The sequence below is a fragment of the Lucilia sericata genome, unplaced genomic scaffold (assembly GCF_015586225.1).
Source record: "Lucilia sericata isolate MDLA Ls3-8-SP2 unplaced genomic scaffold, ASM1558622v1 Contig000066F_arrow, whole genome shotgun sequence".
NCBI lineage: Eukaryota > Metazoa > Arthropoda > Insecta > Diptera > Calliphoridae > Lucilia > Lucilia sericata.
The window spans coordinates 140,970-161,865 of NW_023994100.1; the positions used below are offsets into that span (position 1 = coordinate 140,970).

A 20,896-nucleotide genomic window follows, 5' to 3' on the forward strand; every position below is an offset into this window, starting at 1 on the left:
CCAATGGAGACTAAAGAAGCTAAATAAATAGCAAAAAGTCTAGTTGAAAATGTCATATTGAAGTAAAAATATGTAATTTATTAAAAATAGAATAAAAATGTTCAACACCATATCACCACGAAGCACTAGGTACAATAGAAAGAAATCATAGGGTTTTAAACGAATATTTCCTAAATATTGTAAATTATGATAATTGGAACGAATGGATTTCTTATTATTCTTTTGCATATAATATAACACCACACGTAGACACAACATATTCAACTTTTGAATTAATATTTGGAAATACCAACCATACCAGGTGAAGAAATTATGAGGAAAAGATTTATAACTTATATAATTACGTAAATGAGTTGAAAATAAGACTAAAAATTTCACTAGAAAATGCTAGAAAACTAATGAAATGCTAGAAAACTAAAAATTAAAAGGAAAATTGGAAAATATACATAGGAGATTTAGTTTTAGTAAAATTAGGGAATAGAAAGAAAAATGATTCACCATATCATGGTCCATATAAAATAATTGACATTAATGATTCAAATGTTACTATAAATATTAATAATAAGCACAAAACTTTTCATAAAATTTTGTTAAAAAAATATTACAAAGAATAATAAATATAAGTAGCAATATTAGATTTTAAGTATTGAGTGCACTTTATACTTGAGTGATCTTTACTTTGTTGCTTATTTCTATTTGCTTTCATTTGAAATGCAAGATGAAACCCTTTTGTTCTACTTTAAGTGTTAACCAAATGAGCGATTTGTGACACTTTGTTTTCTTTAAACATTCTTGGTACAAACTATAATTGGAGTATGTTAACATTATATATTTTTATGAGTTACACACACACAAAATTGTGCAAGTGCATTGCATGCATTAACGGCCGTATTTATAAAAACTTATTTTGTGTTTATTAAACAATTTTAGGCAAAATTCAGCAAGATAGTATTCATAAACGTCAAATAGCTTAAAACACCTTCAATAAACCATTGACAAATATAAGAATTTTATTGTAGGCTCGACCCTTCTTTAAGCCAACACTAAGTTAATTTCTAAAATTTTTTTTCTCAGATAAAGCTTTTTCCGCAATTTTAGGTTGATAGCGAAAACTAATTATGGTTTCTTTTAAAATAAAATCTAAAAATTCTAATTTTAACGTTTACAAATTTGTAAATAAAAGCCCAGAAAAATTTTAAACGATATTTTGGGAAAAAACTCAAATCTATGCGTTATTGGATTAATGCATGAATATTTGACAATATTCAATTTTAAGGCAATTTGGAAATGCCCGTCTGTCAACCAAATGATGGACAAAATCATTTGATTTGCCTTTTTCAAATTTTGTTGGTTAAATACATGTAAATTATATTGATTAGTGTTATACTAATACAAAATTTATTTGACGGCGTTAAAATTAGTGAAATATCAAAGAAATTTATCAATATTTACAAAAATTGATATAAAAATTACAAGGAAAATGAGTAAAAATAAGAAGATGTGCAATACTGATGTTTACATTGTCGCAAAATATCCGTTATTCGGATACTAATAATTAAAAAAAAATGTTATATGTATACATCTGAACTAAATAAAAATTTATTATATTATATTATTATATACGTTATTCGGATACTTTTAATAATAATTAGAAATTTTATGTTATATTTTTACATCTGAACTAAATAAGCATTTATTATAGCCATATATATATTTATTATTCTTAAAAGTTTGTTTTTATTGTCGAAAGTCTATTACAATGAAAAATATGAAATTAAGAAAACCGAATCAACGAATATTTTATCCTAGTTGTACGCAACTCTAACACATAAACTAACAACCAAATTGTACAGTGCTGCCAAGTTAAACATAAAACAGCAAAATAGTATTTGTTTATGAATATTTGTATTTGTTTATGAATATTACAATATTATTAATGGTTTTTAAGCCTAAAGTGTGCTTTAACTATTGTGTGCATTAATAGCAAAATAAGATTTTTGTATAAATACAAGCGTGAGTGTATGCAACATTTATTGTTGTTACTCTACATCAAGCATACACTACAACATATACCGGCGTATAGAGAGGCAGATAAAAAAATCACCACTACACACACACTATTGGCATTTTTTCAATGAAATTGCACTGAACAAAATATTTGATTATTTTTAATTTTGAAGATTAAATTGCATTACTGTAAAATGCGAATATTTATAAACAAAATGTAATCAATGTACATAAGAACGATAATTTCTTCACTTAGAAACAACATTTCAAATTGGCACCCAGCACATTCAAAATGGCTGCTGAAATCGAAAGGCGAAACCTCTCACAGGTTGAGGATGGTAAATCGCCGAAAAGGAGGAAGGTAATAGAAGGCAAAACCACTCCGGGACCTGTAGCCACCTCGACAACTGCCAGAAGACCATTTAATGAAGTGGTGAAGGACCACCTCCTAATGGCTCTGGTTACTGAAAGAGACGGGGCCATCAACCCTGTAGTAACAGAATGGGGTGCCATTGAGTCTAAATTAACTGAGCTCGTTATGGAACACTTGCTCACTAATAAAGACGACAAGGTACCCCGTTTTGACTCCAGTGAGATTCACCGGGGATACAGGGTGATCAAATGCTTGGACGAATTCTCAAAGGAGTTCCTCAGCAAGTGTATCACTAAGATTAGAAATGCATGGGTAGGTTTAAGCCTTAAACTAATCCCTGCTGAGGAAATTCCAATGAGACCTCGTGGAAGAGTTTGGTTACCAAAGATGAGCGCCGAAGCACCCAAGATGTTGGAATGCCTCAAACGGTAGAATCCCAACATACACATGAATGACTGGGCTATCATCCGCACAGAACAAGGCGAAGGGCACACATGTCTAATTCTCGCCATCACAGAAGCTGGCTCTGTTGAGCTAGAGAAGGTGGGCTTTGGGCTGTTCTTTAGTGTGAGGGGCGCCAAAGTAAAGGTGTTCCTGCCGACAAAATCGGGGAGTGAAGAGACGGATGAGATGGAAGCTGCCAACTCTCTGCTCACTGGCATGAAACTCTCCGAGCCACCAGATAAACCTGACAATGGCACTGAAGATAGTGCAAATTAAGATAATCTACGGGTTCTCCTAGTTGAGGAAGACCTGGACATTTGCCTGGTTAAAGAACCCTGGGTCACTGACTCAGAAGTTAAAGGGTTCCCAGCATCTACATACAACATACTACATGCAAGAAGTAATGGTCGATTAACATTTTTCTTTGTACACAGCTTAGCTCAGAAGACCTAACAGTCGCAAGGGTCGATCTACCGCACAATAGAAGCTTCATGACAGCACCACCAGACATCTGACGACATAATCCTAGGCTGTGATGCCAATGCAAGGCATACAATCTGGGGTAGCAGCGAAACTAATGAAAGGGTGAGTCAATCTTTAATTTCATTAATACTAACGACCTAAACATATGTAACTCTGGCAACAAACCTACATTAATTTTTCCAAGTACGGATAATTACAATGGGTGGGAGGAAGTACTGGACATTACACTCATTAGTGACAGATCTAAAATATCAGTTGATAGGTGGAGGGTATCCAACAAAAAATCTTTTTCAGATCACAATTGGATCCTCTTCGATATCATACTACAAAACTCGACGGAAAAAATGGTCTACAGGAACCCAAGAAGAACCGATTGATTCAAGTATAAAGGGATCCTTAGACATAAGCTCAAGAAAATTCCCGTGGTTAATGATTCAATCGCTGGTCTTGAAAAGATAGAAGAAAACTTTAGCAAAGTCTTAGGTAAGGCTTTCGAAGTCTCCTGTCCAATCACAAGGGCAAAGAAAAGCTTCCCTCCATGGTGGAATTCGGAGCTATCTAGGCTACGTAAAGAAACAAGTAGGGCCTTTAACACATGCTACAACAATAAATCGTGGCAGCCATACCGCGACAAACTAAAAGTTTATAATAAAGCTATAGCATTCGCAAAAAGAACCTCATGGAGAAGTTGCTGCGAATCTATAGATAACACAAAGGACTCTGCCAGGCTTAGCAAAATTCTTGGTAAAGGCCAATCTAATCCAACCTATATTAAGAGGAAGGACGACACTTGGTCAGAATCCTCGGCAGAATCTCTTGACATCCTACTGAATACTCACTTCCCTGGCTGCAAAGATGCTGTCAAGGAAATCTTCACTGACAGTAGGACTCTAATGGGAATCAATAAAAATATCATCTCCTATGATAGAATCTCATGGGCGATTGATAGTTTTTCCCCTTTCAGATCACTAGGGCCTGATGCCATCTTGCCAAGGATGCTACAAAGTGCAAAAGAATATATCATCCCCTGGCTTCATAGAATATACACGCTCAGCCTCTCTCTCAACCATGTTCCGGTAAACTGGAGAAAGGTTACGGTCGTTTTTATTCCCAAAGCTGGCAAAAGGAGTCAGGAAAATGCGAAGGACTTTCGCCCAATTAGTCTTTCATCTTTTCAGCTCAAAACGCTGGAAAGACTCATCGACTCACATATTAGGCAACGGCTAGAGAGCTCATCACGGCTTTCAACCAGTCAACATGCCTACCTTAAAGGACGATCTACTGAGACAGCTCTACATGAGGTTGTAAGAGTTATAGAAAGATCCCTCGAATTCAAACAATACACTATGGGAGCCTTTTTAGACATAGAAGGTGCCTTCAATAACGTAAATACTTCTGCAATTCAACAAGCTCTCGCTAATCTGGATGTTGAAGAATATATCAGTAACTGGTTGGTAACTATGTTGAAATCTAGAATAATTACTGCAAGTCTTGGTAATAGCGTTAAGTCCAAACAAGTGGAACGAGGCACACCTCAGGGCGGTGTAATCTCTCCACTACTTTGGCTTATCGTTATTAATTCGATTCTTACGGAACTGGACAACAGAGGGATAAAGGTCGTTGCTTATGCGGACGATGTTGTGATACTGGTATCAGGAATGTTCCCAGACGTGATTAGCGATTTTATGTCTGGTGCTCTAGTGCTACTCAGTAACTGGGGCACAGACAGTGGTCTAGGAGTAAATCCAAGCAAGACAGAACTGGTACTATTCACAACAAAGACCAAGATTCCAAGCTTCAACCTGCCACGGTTAAAAAACCGCGAAATCCCCTTATCAAACAATGCCAAATATCTAGGAACTATTCTAGACTCCAAATTATCATGGAAACTCAACATCCAGCACAGAGTCAAGAAGGCAACGGTCGCCTACTACACCTGTCGTAAGATGTTTGGAATGAAATGGGGACTTAGTCCTAACATAGTTAAATGGATGTACACAGCTATAGTACGTCCTATTCTTACATACGGATCTCTTGTATGGTGGACTTCAACTAAGAAGAAGTTTGTTGTGGATCAACTATACAAAGTTCAGAGATCAGCATGCATTGGGATAACAGGTGCTATAAGAACTAGTCCTTCAGAAGCTCTGAACACTATATTGCACATCCTACCCATAGATCTGCACATAATGGCCATATCTGTAATCTACCGAGCAAATATACCACCAGAATCTTTACGGATGGTTCTAAAATGAACTGCGACCATAGGAATCTTTGTCGATAGTCAAGCGGCACTTCTCTCACTAAACTCTACTCACTACTTCCTTATTAGTTAGACAATGCAAGAAGGATCTGTTAAAGCTGGGTCGGCTGTTTGACATTACCCTTGTTTGGGTCCCTGCGCATAGGGACTACTACGGTAATGAACAGGCCGATGAGCTTGCAAGAACGGGATCTGCTCTTGATATTTCCGACGCCGTTTCAGTAGCAACTCCGTTAATTTACATCAAGAGCAATATCCTCAGATTCTTTCTTCAAAAAGCTGAAAATAGGTGGAATAACCTGGACACATGTAAAGGGGCCAAGTTATTGTGACCCTCCTTCAATGAGAAACGCACAAGACACCTTATAAACCGAAGTAGGCGGGACATATCGAGGCTGATAGCAGTAATAACAGGACACTGGGTAATAGGCAGACACGCAAGTCGGCTTGGGCTTCCTTTCAATGATCACTGTCGCAGTTGCAAAGACAGGTAAAAGGAAGAAACGGTCTTCCATCTCCTCTGTGAATGCCCTGCTCTGGCCGTAAAGAGAAACCGCTTCCTTGGCAATTACTTCATATCTAACCTTGGCGAAATATCTGAGTTTAGGCTTAATGATATCCTCAGATTTCTCACAGCAACGGGCTGGATCTAATACTACAAATACAACATCTGACGAGTGGAGTGGTCCGGTCAAAACGGAGTCTCTTTGATTCTACTTGACAGTTCGCGTGTAGTGAACTACCACGTAAACCAACCAAACCAACCAATGAAACAAGGTGAACTTATTTACTTTCATTGTTATGCATTCTAGAAAATTATTTAGGGTGTACGTTGTTTATGTATGGTTTGTTCTAGTTGTGTTTGAAATTTCTTTAACAAAGCGACATCAACCTGCTTTGAATGCTGTCAAGCAACTAAATAAAATATTTGTATTTTTGATGCTCTTGTTTAGAAGTTCGTCTGCGATCATGTTGTGCACATGTAATTTGCCGAAAATATTCCTTGTCAGAACAATACTAGCACCGACGTCTGCGCTATAATATAATTATTGGAATTTCCCTCATTCGTTTGATATCCATATTGTCATAATAGGTCGACTACAAATATTTAATATATATTTTTGAAATTTGTATGTACTTCAAATTACAATGTCCTTTAAAAAAGACAAACAATTAGAAAATGAAAAACTGAGCACGCAGTTTTATCACATAAATTATGTACTTTCATATGTATATGGTTTGGTTCGTGTGTGAAAAATGATGGTGGATGGTCAGCCTCGTTTACAAAGAGTATATTCGCGACGAAAGACGAACTAGGTTAGACGTTAGTGGAAATCAATGTCTTTTTCGGATGAATTGACTCTTTGTCGAACTACTGGGTATCTTCAGATTCTCATACAAAGGGAGCTTCACACGATCACAATTTACGTACGTAAAGTCTAATTAAAAAATAAAATGAAATTCCATCCGTATGACAAAAAAGATAATAAAAGTCGAATGATTTATATTTTTTGTGTTTACATGATTGATTTAAAATAATAACAAAGTAAGATGGAAACAGCCCAGCTGTTCGACAAAGAGTCAACGCATACGTAAAAGACAGTCATTTACACTATACCACCATATGGTTGACCCTAATTTCTATATAATGGGTTAATCGTCCCCAACGTACTCTTCGTAAACGAGAGCGAAGACAATCGTCACTTTACTGTACCCTAGGTAAACGAGTGAGGGGACACTTAAAAATTGTTTTTTTTTTTCATTGTACTTCAGAATGTAGATATTTTGCACATCTATTGGAAACACTATTATCATTTTCCACTAAAGTTTAACCATCTGGTTGTAACCTATTTGAAAGTTTTTCGTCACGAATGTACTCTTCGTAATCTAAAGCGAAGGCAGTTTAAATTTAAATAAGAAATATTTACAATTTGGGAAAGTGAATTTATTAAAGATGAGATTAAAACAAAACAAGTAAGAGTGTTATATTCGGCTATGCCGAATCTTATATACCCACCATCAAACCTCGTTTGAATCGAATGAAACTTATGTCGAATTTTATCTATATACTCGTATTTTTAGGCCAGTTATAAGCGTTAAAGTAATTTTCTGAAGGTAACCTTATATAGGGAGGTAGGGTCAATTATGGGTCGATCCTCATAAAATTTGGTAGACAGAATTTGGTTCGTATTAAATTTATTTGTGTCGAATTTCATCGCTACACTTGTATTTTTAAACCATTAATGAGCGTTGCAGTCATTTTCTGAAGGGGACCTTATATGGGGGGTAGGGTCAATCATGGACCGATCAACATAAAATTTTTTAGATAGATTTTGACTCATATGAAACTTACTTATGTCGAATTTCATCTATATACTAGTATTTTTAAGCCAGTAATGAGCGTTAAAGTCATTTTCTGAAGGGGACCTTATATGGGGGGTAGGGTCAATTATGGACCGATCCTCATAAAATTTTGCATAGTGATTTTGGATCACAAGAAACTTACTTATGTCGAATTTCATCGCTATATTCGTATTTTTAAACAAGTTATGGCTGTTAAAGCTGCTTTTCAAAGGGGCCACTTGTATGGGGGCTATCCGAAAACGTGGACCGATATTGCCCATTTTCAATACCAAACAAACCTTACCTATAAGAAATATTTATGTGAAATTTCAACCCTCTAGCTCTTTCCATTCGGACTCTATCGTGCTTTCAACAGACAGACAGACGGACAGACATGGCTAGATCGTCTTAGAATTTAATGAGGACCCAGAATATATATACTTTTGTGGGTCTATGACCAATATTTCGATGTGTTACAAACGGAATGACAAAATCAATATACCCCCCCATCTTTTTTGATGGTGGGTATAAAAATATCTATTTAATCTAGAAATAAAAGTATTTTTTTAAAGTGTTTTTTATTTTTCATAAGTTTTTAGAGTTATACTTCGACGGACCGGTTATTTAACCCTACTTCAATACCTGTCCATTGGACAAGCTACTTGGGGACACTTGGCTTTCCCATAGGACACGTCAATAGCTAGTAAAGTAACTAGTAAAACAGCTAGTAATGTGACTGACTCAGAAGAACCCATTTGGAGATTACCATCCATTGACTACTTTTGATTACCTCTTGAGAGTCTCAATGTAGACTGTAGAGTGACGATTGGCTTCCTCGTAGGACAAGCCCATGTTAAAATGGTTGGTCACCTGGGTAGTCGGGTGGCTAGGGGCCACCATAAGTGGTATGTCAAGTGGTTAGTTCGGGACTGTCCCGTTGAACTGCTGGGAGCTGTTTAACTTTTTTCGTATGTGTGTGGCTAGGGGCCACCATAAGTGGTATGTCAAGTGGTTAGTTCGGGACTGTCCCGCCGAACTGCTGGAAATAAACAGTTTTACTATTTCATCACTTTTTAAGTTTGAGTTTTATGTTAGTTGACTTTAATAAGCTGCTTAAGACAGTTCTCGCTAAAAATTTTGTTGTGTGAGTTTTATAATAAAAAAATGTTTTTTTTTGATTTGATTAAAATATAGTCAAATTTAAATAAGAAATATTTACAATTTCGAAGAATGAATTCATTTAAGATGAGTTAAAACAAAAAACTTTAGCAGAGATTACGGAAAAAATAATCTTTCCTTAATATAACAAATTCAGAGTCATTTATGTGTATTAATGAATTCCAAAGTTTAAAAGTCCGATTTTACTGAAGATACAAATGAGCAGCAATATTAAAAATATTTATTTCAATATATATTTAATCTAGAAATAAAAGTATTGTTTTTTATTTTTCATAAGTTTTTAAAGTTATACTTCGACGGACCGGTTATTTAACCCTACTGCAATACCTGTTCATTAGACAAGCTACTTGGGGACACTTGACTTTCCCCTAGGATACGTCAATAACTAGTAAAGTAACTACTATTGTGACTGACTTCCAAGAACCCATTTGGAGATTACCATGCTGCTTACTCTTCTACACAAAATTTTGACAGATCATATTACTCGTGTACTTGTGTAAACTAGCTTTAAATAATCAGGGATGTTGTGGAATCTGATTGAGGTTAGAATCAGAATTGAGATCGACAAAAAGTTAGTATTGGTGTCACAGAAACATATGTTATCGGTTTTATGTTCGAATCAGAAATATTGTCAGAATTTCGTGTAACAGAATCTGTTTTTATTGAATTTTAGTCAGAAATAATCTGATCAGTTGGCAGGTTTCAGATTTTTATTTTGTTTGTTTTGTTTTATATGTTAAAAATGGAATTGGGACAGAATGTAAGCTAAATTATTTTTTGTAAATATAAAAGACAAAGTTGTTTTTTTTTTCCATTTTTTTATTTATAACACAAATAGGATAAAGCATAGAAATAGCTCGGAAAAGAACTTATTCCTTAACTATATTGTGAGTTTCAATGATGTTCAAAAACATTCTAAAAGCTTTTTAATCAGACGAAATAAATCAATAAATCCTTAAAGTTGTTAAATTTTAATAAACCATTGCGACATACGCTGATTCCTTAATATTTTTAGTTTCACTTTTTCACTATTTGTTTCCTCCATCATTAAAAATAAACAAAACATTAATTAAACACGCAGCGCCTTGATTGAAGGAAAATCTACAGTATGGGTTTATTTTTTTTTTTTTTTTGTTTTTATATTTTGCAAAAATGTATAAAAAAAAATATTTAGAATTAAACAAAACAGAACATCTGATTCGAATATGGGTTTTGTTAATTTTTTTAATTAAAGGAAAATCAAGTCGATTTCTTGACACCAATTCAAATCAGAATCGATTCTGATAAATGACAATTCTGACTTGGATTCTGCAACAACCCTGAATATTATTTTAACGCTCTCAACGATTATTACATAATTTCATGCCATTAGAACAAACTATACCCAAGCTGCGAATATAATAAATTTACTCGCTTCGTTTCTAAGCTATTGTGCGCCTATAAATAAAAACCCAGTTAAAACATAAAATTATACAAACCTTCGGAGTTCTTCTTCACGTGAAAGTTGCTGTGATGCTAATGTCAATGGGTGGCGTTGATACATATTTGTGTAAACACCTATTCCTTGGTGATCTTTGCTCTGAATCTGCAATTGTTGAGGAATTTGCGATAACGGCATACATGTTTCGGGTTTAATGCACTCAGATTTTACAATTGAATCGGTTTTTATAGATTGTTTTGATGAAATCTAAAACTTTACAAAATAAAATATGTTTTTAAAAATATGCATTATTTATACCTGAGGATTCGACGATTTTACGTTGTCCGTGACACCAATATCTTCTTTTGGACGATCTTCTTTGTACGAAACAGGAGTCTGCTGCTGTGACTGGTCATTAGGGCTTGGAATGCCTGCAAATTTACTTTGTTTATTATCCTCTGATGTCGTAATCGAAGCAGATCCATAATTGGGATCAACATTGTAGGGATAGTTAGACGGCATATAGCTGAAATAAAAATAATTCATATTATCAATAAAAAATATTATTATCGAAATTATTAGATAAAACTTATATTTAAATAGGTAACAGTGCTATTTTCAGCGTATTTTAAAAAATATTTTATTAATTGTTTTATTTTTTTTTAATTTTAATTTTCTTTTCATTCTCTTAATTTTTCTAAACAAATCTTCCATCCCTTATTTTAGGCGTTAACTGTGACAAATCTGTGTATAACAAAAACAACCGTGTTTTTATTTATGGAATGAAGATTATACTTTCTAAAATTCATATAAATTTCGCAAACGTTTGCTGATGGTTTTGCTCATTATAAAGACTTTATTGAGTAAATTTAAAAGAATGTGTTTATAAAGGTTTAAGTTTTTGATCATTCATATGCGGTTAACCAAAAATAGGGTTTTAATACATATTTTGGTTTTTCGTGAAACGATTTTTTGAAACCTGTTTAACCAGTTTATCCCTTTTATTTGTGGCTCTGTTAACAGGTTTAAAATATTTGTAATTTTTAGGATAAAATTGTATGTTTTGTTTGGTTTTTTATTGTGATAAGTATTAGGCTTCATTCAGAAAACATGAACTGAAAAACGATTTTTAGAACATTATGACATTTATATAATAATGTTAATATCATTTTTCTTGTTTATGAATATAATCCTAAACTTTTTGCATAAATGTTAAAAATATTTTATGCGTATAAATGCATAAAATAAATAAAAATAAATAAAAACAAGTAGTAAAAAACAGTATGATTTTAAAAATTATTTATTTTTCATAGAGAAACTTTTATGGACCAATCCTCATAAAATTTGAAGGATAGATGTATTTTGGTATATAAACGTTAATTATGTTGAATTTCATCGCTGATCATAGTATTCTGTTTATGAAGATTTTCGCTCTTAACAAGAGCGTAAAAAATACAAAAATGTTATTTAGTTGCTTGAAAGCTTGAAAGCAACGAAGTAGGTTGATGTCACTTTGTTGCAGAAATTACATTATTATGGAATGCATAATAATCACTGTTGCTAGATAAAACTGGCATAAAATCGTCAAAACTGGTCTCAAAAATCGGCAAAATCGTCAAAATAACTTTTAAATCGTCAAGAAATCGGAAAAGCAAAAAAATAAATTATTTTTAAAGTATTATCGATAAGACGATGGAATTTATATTTCTAAAATTATGTTAGTTGTTCATTATCATTATTTTTACACAACGATATTTATTAAGAACCGTTTTTTGTCAGTAGACCAGGAAAAAATCGTTCTTCAGCCGGACTGCTGTATGTGAAACAAACTTTCTGCAGAAATATTTTTTTGTCAGTTTCGATTTAAATTTCTCCAGCAATTTTCTAGATGATTTGATGCAATTTAGCACATTTTATTTTTTTTTTTTTTCATTGTCTACAAAATCAAATTTGTTCTCAAACTGTATTGAACAATTTTCATGTATTATGAAACCTATTTTTTGGTTTATTTTCAATTTCAAATGGATTTTAAAGAATTCAGTAAGAAGATGTTAAATAAAAGAAAATTAATTTACAAATTAAAATCCAAAGGAAAACTTTAAATAAATTGTGTATTTTGTAAAAAAATAGATTTTAAGAAATTTTTAAAAACTTAATATATTTCAAACTACAAAATGTTTTTCAGACTACAATACATTTTCAAATAATACTTAAAAACAATAAAAAATTAATTAAAATCAAACACATTCAATGAATTTTTCATTAAATACTGGACGAATGGTGTGAATGTTTTTAGTTTTTTCATGTGGCATTGAATTATTTCGTTGCTTGATGTATAAAGTCATATAAAAAGTGATTGTAATAAAGGCAATGCACATTTGTATTATTGTCTAGTAAAGGCAATTCAAAATCAATGAATGGTCATAAAACGTGAATGGTTTCATTCTGTTCTCTGATTAGGGTGATCCCAAAATGGAAGTTGCTGATGTTCTCACCGAAAATAAAAATTTAATTCATTCTATTTTATTTATTTATTTATTTAAAAAAAGGTCCTTTTTAAGGTTTTTATGATTTTTATCACACTTCTTGCAAATAAACCATATGCAAATTTACATTCATATTAAACGTCTTTCAGAGATAACATAACATTACACAATTTCGTATACAACTCCAAAATTACTAAAAATGTCGTAATTTTTCGGAAAATTTTTAAGTTTTTAAATTTTTTACATAGAATTATTTAATGTAATTAATTAAAATTATATTATAAACCTTATATAATTTCACCGAAATATTTTTTCCTGTTATTGGAAATTCGATATGTTTTGTATTTTATTTAAATATTTTTAATCCTATCTTCTTCCCGGCATTGTGCTATAGCTATTATCTAACGTACCACAGTGGGGAAGAATCGAAATTTTTTGGAAATAAATCTGGCATTTCTAAACAGCTGATCCGATCGGTAAAAAATTTGGGGTGAGCGTAGCCAAGGAGTATTCGAGTTTAAGTTTTGAAGATGAACCCCGCAGATGCCCCAGGGACGGCGCTGTGGCGGCTCAAAGTAAGGTACCTACGACATGTAAAATTTTTAAACTCGTGCCATTTTTTTGTTTTTCATCCAAATACATATTTTTATATTTTCTGAAAGCGCTCGACGAGATCTTGAAAAAACATGCTTGGACATATTACTTATCTCTTATAATATCCGAGTTATAGGCATTTAAAAATTTAGTGATACAAAATTTACCATATCTTGGTCCGCCTTTTTTGAATACCGGGCGTAGTTTTAGACCAGAAAACTGAAAGCAGTTTTGGAAACCTCAATATGTTTTATATTTACTCCAAAAGTATTTTCCCAGCCCTGAAAGAAATGTGGACCCTATGGGCAAAAATGTAAAAAATCCCATTTTTGGGATTTTCATTCCTATTTTTGTGAATTGCGACATGCCCTTTGACCCTTTCAATTTTTTTTTTTTTTTTTTGCATTTTCTTATTTGAAATGACAAATTAAACAAGCGTTGATTGAAGCGTTTCATTGAGTTTTGTTCATAAATAAAGATTTTGTCTTATATTACATATTTGTTAAATTTCTAAAACTATGATTTATATCAAAATTTTAATAGGGTCGCAGATAGCTACAACAATTTAGTCCATATTTATCCCTTAATATCATTTTTTAGTTAGATATGGAAATTCTCGACCCTTTACAAAAAATTTCAAGCCAATATCTCAATTACATTCAAAAATATGTTCATTTAAACCTGTGTCCTTTAATTTCATCTTTTTCATATTTTAGTATTAAGTATGACAGAACATGCATTTGGTGTTGAATAAAATATTTAGACAATTTTTAAAAATTATTTAGTTAATTATTTTATTAAAGACTATAACATTGTATATACAATAAAAAAATTATAATTTTATTATGAGCCACGCACAACAACACCTAAATCACCCCACACAAACCACCTTTCCCGCCCACCGAAATATAAAACACAATTAATTACAATATCATCAGTTAGTATAATAGCTTTTTTTATTTGAACTGTTTATCTTAAACATAATACAATTAATTCTTACAACCTACTTATATAGTTAATTCCTAACACTACTTATTTTCTATAAAATAATCTGTCATATCGGTATACATATCCAGAAGGTAATATAAGTCCTTTAAATCTTCCTTGTTTTGAGATGATAGAGTTTCATAACAAATCCATCTTTTTCGCATAGATGAAAGAACAGGATCAGAAGATAGAAGTAAACTATTAAAAATATCTTCATTCTGTGATTGCCTGGAGCATTTTCTTGAGCTGAATAGTTGAACATGCTTAAAATCTCGATTCCTCGCTTCCTGGGCTTCTTCTGTTAACTCTCCAAGTGGAAGAATATTCGATTCAATTATTATTTGACCATTACACAATACTTTGTGTACTGTTGGTGTTAGTTCCCTCCATGGATACAGAGATACAAGTAATTTAGAAATTTCAGATGTATATTCCCCAAATCGATTTCCATTAATTTTATGTTTACTATTCAGTGCCATTAAAATAGTGTTAACTCTTCGAAGCAACTCCTTGTCGATTCCAGTTATTTTTGAAGTAATTTCAAAATCACGAAAAAACCTTCTCGCCGTATTACCGTCATTTGTACTACCGCAACTTGGAAGTGGTTTGTCGATGTTTAATCCCATCTGAACTTTAAATTCTTCTTGGATTCTGCTTTTTTCCGCAGCTCTCAGTTCTTTCAATTCTTCATTATTTTTTGTTGATTTAGTAAGATTCTCTGGCACACTTCTATATTTGAGGTCGTATGCTATGTGCAAAAAGTAATCCAAAAATCGTATTCTGGCATGAAGTGGTGAAATTCCGAAAGACAGGACTTCTTCATTAATACTTCTGCTTGCAAGGCGCTCCTGTTGATGTGTTGTAAGTTGAGATTTCCGTAGTAGTTTCCATCCAACTACAAAATTTTAATCGAAATATCTTTTGATTTCCATCCACAGACTTACTTTTTACATCAAAAAGTTTTAAATTTTTGATATGCCTGTTTTGTCTACTTTTCTACTATATGTAGTTTTTATATAATTTGAAATGTCTTCAATTCTTTCTGCCCCTTTTGAAGATACACTCCATAAAACGGAACACAACTCTTCGTACTTTAATGTAATCTTCATTGTAGATTTATTAAATACGGTATTTAAAATCTGAGAAGTTTACTTATATACCAATCCTTGTCATTTCCGATACATGTATTCCAAAGTAAAAAATTACGAATTGTCTACCTATTAACATTTAGGACTATATTACTATAACCTGTAATTCAGTCATTGATATTTCTTATTAGTGAATGAATCGAAATTATCATTACCTGTATATTTTTACCTACATGATCATAAACGAAACAGAACGAAATGATCTGTCGAAAAAATTTAAGTAAAAAATAGTTATAAATTTCTGAAAATTTAAGCATAATAGGACCTTTCAATTATAAGGATAAGCAAACAAATAGAAAATAGGTAAATATAAGATTTAAATATGTTCTGTCATATTTAATACTAAAATATGAAATTAAAGGATACAGGTTTAAATGAACATATTTTTGAATGTAATTGAGATATTGGCTTGAAAATTTATGTAAAGAATCGAGAATTTCCATATTTATCTTGTTTATGCGCACAGTGTAGATGGCCAGTTACTGTTCACTGGCCATTCTATGTTTTTTATTTTTTGGCACTTTTTATCCCTTTCCCTCTTTTTTTGTAAATTGCAATGATCACTTACATTTGTAACCCCGAAGCGTACGGTACGTACATTATTAAAACCCCCGTGAAAAAATAATTAAATCCCCATTTTTTTCTTATTATTAAAATAAAACTAATTTGTGTTTTTATTTTTTCAAACCCCGATATTTTCGAGGAAATATTTCAAGGAAACATTTTGGTCCTTCGAGCCGGATAATAAACCCCCCGAGTCCTTGAAATATTTTAAGAAAATATTTCTATTTCCAGATTACCTCGGATTGTTTCTCCTAACCTCATTTCACTTGGAAATTATTTTATTTATTACCCCTTACCCCGAAATCCCTAAGGAAAAAAGGTACGTTCTTGTGAATTTATAAAGTGAAAAAACAAAAAAGTGACAATAAAAGTGTTTAATAAAACAAAAAAAAAAAAAAATAATAATAACCAACAAGTGTTTTAAAACAAAAAAAACCCCCCTTTGTACAAATTTCAATTTGCCGTCGGCAAAACATATATTTCATTTTTTTTCTCAAACAGTGCTTTTTCCTCTCACTTTCTTTTTACCCTTGCTTTTTTTAATTTAGTTATTCGCGTGTGTGCGTGTAATTTAATAATAAAAGAAATCTCTTATATCAGTGCATTTTTTTTATTTATTATACTCAGTGCTTTTTACTTATTTTACCCGCGTTTCTTTTATTTAAAAGTGATATTTTATTTACTTAAGATCGTTTTTGTTGTTTTTTAATCCCAGCTTCTTTATTCTCTGTTAACTCCGCTGTTAACAAAAGCTTTTATATTGATACGTTTTTACCCAACTGTGCTAATGTTAGCGAATATAGCACAAAGGAGAATAAAGAAGTAAAAAATGTACTCGCTAGTTTATATGTAAACAAAAACGGACGGACACGCGAACAAATAAAATAAATTTGTGAATTTTTTCTTATTAATATTAAATAAATCAATTTAAATAATAAAAATAAAAATTATATATTTTTATTCTACCCATATACCCGTGAGAAGTGAGAGTGTTATTAATTATAATAATACAAAAAAAGCTACAGTGTTGTTGGTTGTTTTTTTATTTTATTCTTTTGCTTTTTATTGTCACACACATTAGTGCTGCGATATTTTGATTGTACGAATAAACCGGTTACTGTGTATTTTAAAGTGATAAAGTACATTTTTACTCAATTTTTTATATTTTAACCCGTGAAAATAGATAAATCGTGTAATTTAAATACAAATTTAACTCATTAATAAAATTTCATTAAGGAATAATTATTTTTAAGTGAAAAATAATTATTAATTTTATTCGAAGTGAGTAACCGTTTATTCGTTTGCAGTATTAGTGTGTTTTTATACATTTTTATACTTTTTTTAATATTGAAAGTGCTTTTACACTATAAAAAATTGTAGTTCGAAATATTTTAAACCCATTTTTTGTCAAATTTTTACCCTTAAAGACGAACAACGTGTAAAATCACTTTAATATTTAATATTTTTATACTTTTAACCCGTTTTTTGTGGAATTTACGTCGTAAATTCCAATTTATCCAAATATTTATTGAAATTTTGAAAAGTTTTTGTTCTTTTTTTTTGAAAATTTTACTCGTTTTTTGTCGATTTCGATTTTATTCTGATCCTTAAATCCTTGATACGTAATAAAATTCAATCTTTTAAATTAATTTTGAAGATTAGATTGTTTATCTTTTAATTTGTTTTTGAGCAAGTTTACTCTATTTATTGAATATTTTTCAATTTCCCCCTAATTTTTCTTGCTTTTTGCCAAAATTACCCGGTATTTGTTAAGATCTAAAATGAACATGTCCACATTAATTCGTAATGCAGATCATTTAGCCGAATTCGAGGCTTATATTTCAATAATTCCTGTTGGCGAACATCGAATTGGTTCGTTAAGTAGCCATGAAAAGGAATTAACCCGTTTATGGGAAGCTGTTCGTTCAGCATACGATACTTTGTTGATCGAAGCTGAACAATTGAAAACCCCACAAATCGTTGAAGTGAAGTCCAGGTATATGGCTTCTTATAGTACCTACACTCGTGGTATCTCCTTGATCACGACCCATTTGGACAATTTAAAATCCTCTGCTCAGGCAGAAAAGTCCAATGATCATGGAGCAAGTTCAATACCACTCGTTTATTTACCCCCTTGTGACACCCCAATTTTCTATGGTGACTATAAGAACTGGCCGAGACATGTTCTCTGCGTTGTATGGCAATAACCCCCGTTTGACCCCAGTACAGAAATTGTACTATTTATTGCAGAAAACTGCAAAAGATGCTCATGATGTCATACAAACTGTTCCATTGACTAACGATGGCTATGCAGTGGCATGGAAAAAGTTAGTTGACACATATGAGAACAAAGACGCCCTCATAAATGAACAGCTTCGTACTCTTTTGAGTATTAAACCGCTTACCCAAGAAACAGGCCCGAATATTAAAAATCTGCAACGAACGCTTAATGATTGTATTACTAATCTTTCATTATTAGAAGTTACCCAGGAAATATTTTATCACGTCATGTTAGTGTATATTTGTGCTACAAAGCTACCCGAGAATACTTTAAGTCTCTGGGAACAGTCCAAGAAACTTTGTCCAAAATCTCCAAAGTGGGAAGATATGGACGCTTTTTTGACAGCTTATTTCAAAACTCTTGAGTCTATTTCTGATATAAGACAGTCCAACCCAGTTCAAAACAAACCCCAGAATACTGTGTCGAAAAAGAACTCGAGTTTTAACCCCCCAAAGAAATCATTTAATGACTCTAGAAGAGTTCAAAGTTTTGCAACAAACACTACCCCGAGTCCCACAGTTTGTCGTTGTTTCCTTTGTCAAGGACCACACCCCCTAAGACTTTGTCCTAACTTCTTGAGTCAGAGTGTAGATGATAGGCTGTCAACTGTCAAGAGACTTAGGTGTTGTTCAAATTGTTTGGCGACTTCTCACGATTTTAAGAATTGTAGAAGTACTCATGTTTGTTTGTTGTGTAGACAAAAGCATCACTCTTTGCTTCATAGAGATCCTAGATCGCAAGGTCAAGTTTCTCAAATTTCACCCCAGCTCCCTATAGCATCTGGTACAAATGTACCAATTCAACCCCCGCATATTCAAACCCTATCTAACCAAACCCCGCATAATATAAACCCGGTTCCAGCAAGCAACCAAAATCAACACCCTCTCAGACTCAGAACGTTCATACGTATGCTGCACATCTGAGCCCTAACCCCCATTCCACAGTCCTTTTGGGCTCGGCTATTTACATAGTCCATTTTGACCATCTCAGATGTACAGCAAGAGCACTAGTTGACCCTGGTTCGCAAGGTACCTTTATCTCTAGGAGATTACAAAGGAAGCTTGCAATACCAACATTTTCGGTGCCATCGATAAATGTTACTGGTATGATGGATTGCTTGGCTGGAAATTCCTCAACTATGTGCGTTCTTACTATTGGTTCTCCAATAGGCCCGAGTTTCAAATTGAAAATTTATGCATATGTAGTCGAGAAGATTACCGGTCGGTTGCCCTCGTGTTCCCTTACAGATATTGTAAGCTCTAGTTTTCCCAATATTATCATGACCGACGTCATGTGTACCCGTATGGATATTAAATTTGGAGGAAATGTTTATCCAAAAATTTTAACTTCGGATGTTAGAAAGCATCCGAATGGCAACCTGATCGCCCAGAGAACAGTTTTTGGTTGGATAGTAACTGGTGAAGTTTTTCAATCTGAACCCCCCTATACTATTGCATCGTTTTGCAATCAAATTGAGCTAAACGCTCAACTTGCTCGGTTTTGGGAACTTGAAGAAGTTCCACAAGCGACACGGTTGTCGGAAACTGAGGAATACTGTGAAGAACTTTACTGGTCTACTACCTATAGGAACCCCGATGGTCGCTATGTGGTTTCACTCCCGTTTCGTCGAGAATTCCTTAATGAAGTGACATTAGGAGATTCTCGACATAGTGCTCTGTCCCAGTTTAGGCGAAATGAAACTCGACTTTTGAAAAACCCCGATTTAAAATCACAGTATGATACTGTAATTAGAGAGTATTTCGAAATGGGACATATCAGAGCAGTTAACCCCCCGAATCCAGATGCGACTAATTATTATTTACCGCATCATGCAGTATTTAAACCCGATAGTGTGACCACTAAACTTCGCTGACATTGAGAAAATGTATCGCCAAATTTTAATTCATCCCGAACATACACAATTTCAACGGCGATTCGAACTCTTTTACAATTGGCCAACGATTGTGAAACCCTAAGTCCGTTAGCATCTGAAATTTTGAAAACCCAAATGTGTGTCGACGACGTACTTGCTGGCTCTCATGAGCTAGAAGACGCTTTTAGGAGACGTATTGAACTTACCCATGTTCTTGAATCTGCTGGTTTCGTTTTGAGAAAATGGACTGCCAATCACATACGTCTCTTAAACGATTTATCCCGTGAGAATCTGCTTGATGCAGATGCTAGTACAACAAAAACCCTAGGCTTGCAATGGAATGCAGAACCTGACAGTTTCTACAAAGACGAAGGTAGCTCCTGTTAAGTCTGAAACATTACCACGTTTAGAACTTTGTGGAGCGGCTTTGATGGCGAATATGGTAGAATCC

General features: G+C 33.1%; 1 protein-coding gene across 3 annotated transcripts in view; it reads right to left on the minus strand.

The window, feature by feature from the left end:
- The window catches only part of LOC119616296 (zinc finger protein 608), a 426,494-nt gene that overhangs the window by 115,873 nt on the left and 289,725 nt on the right, over positions 1 to 20,896 (minus strand). For all 3 annotated transcript variants that reach the window (XM_037972641.1, XM_037972639.1, XM_037972640.1), the window contains 2 exons: positions 10,831 to 11,038; positions 10,571 to 10,779 (listed from right to left, as the gene is read on the minus strand). In XM_037972641.1, coding sequence (XP_037828569.1) covers positions 10,571 to 10,779; positions 10,831 to 11,038 — 417 coding nt within the window. The remainder of the gene's footprint in view (positions 1 to 10,570; positions 10,780 to 10,830; positions 11,039 to 20,896) is intronic.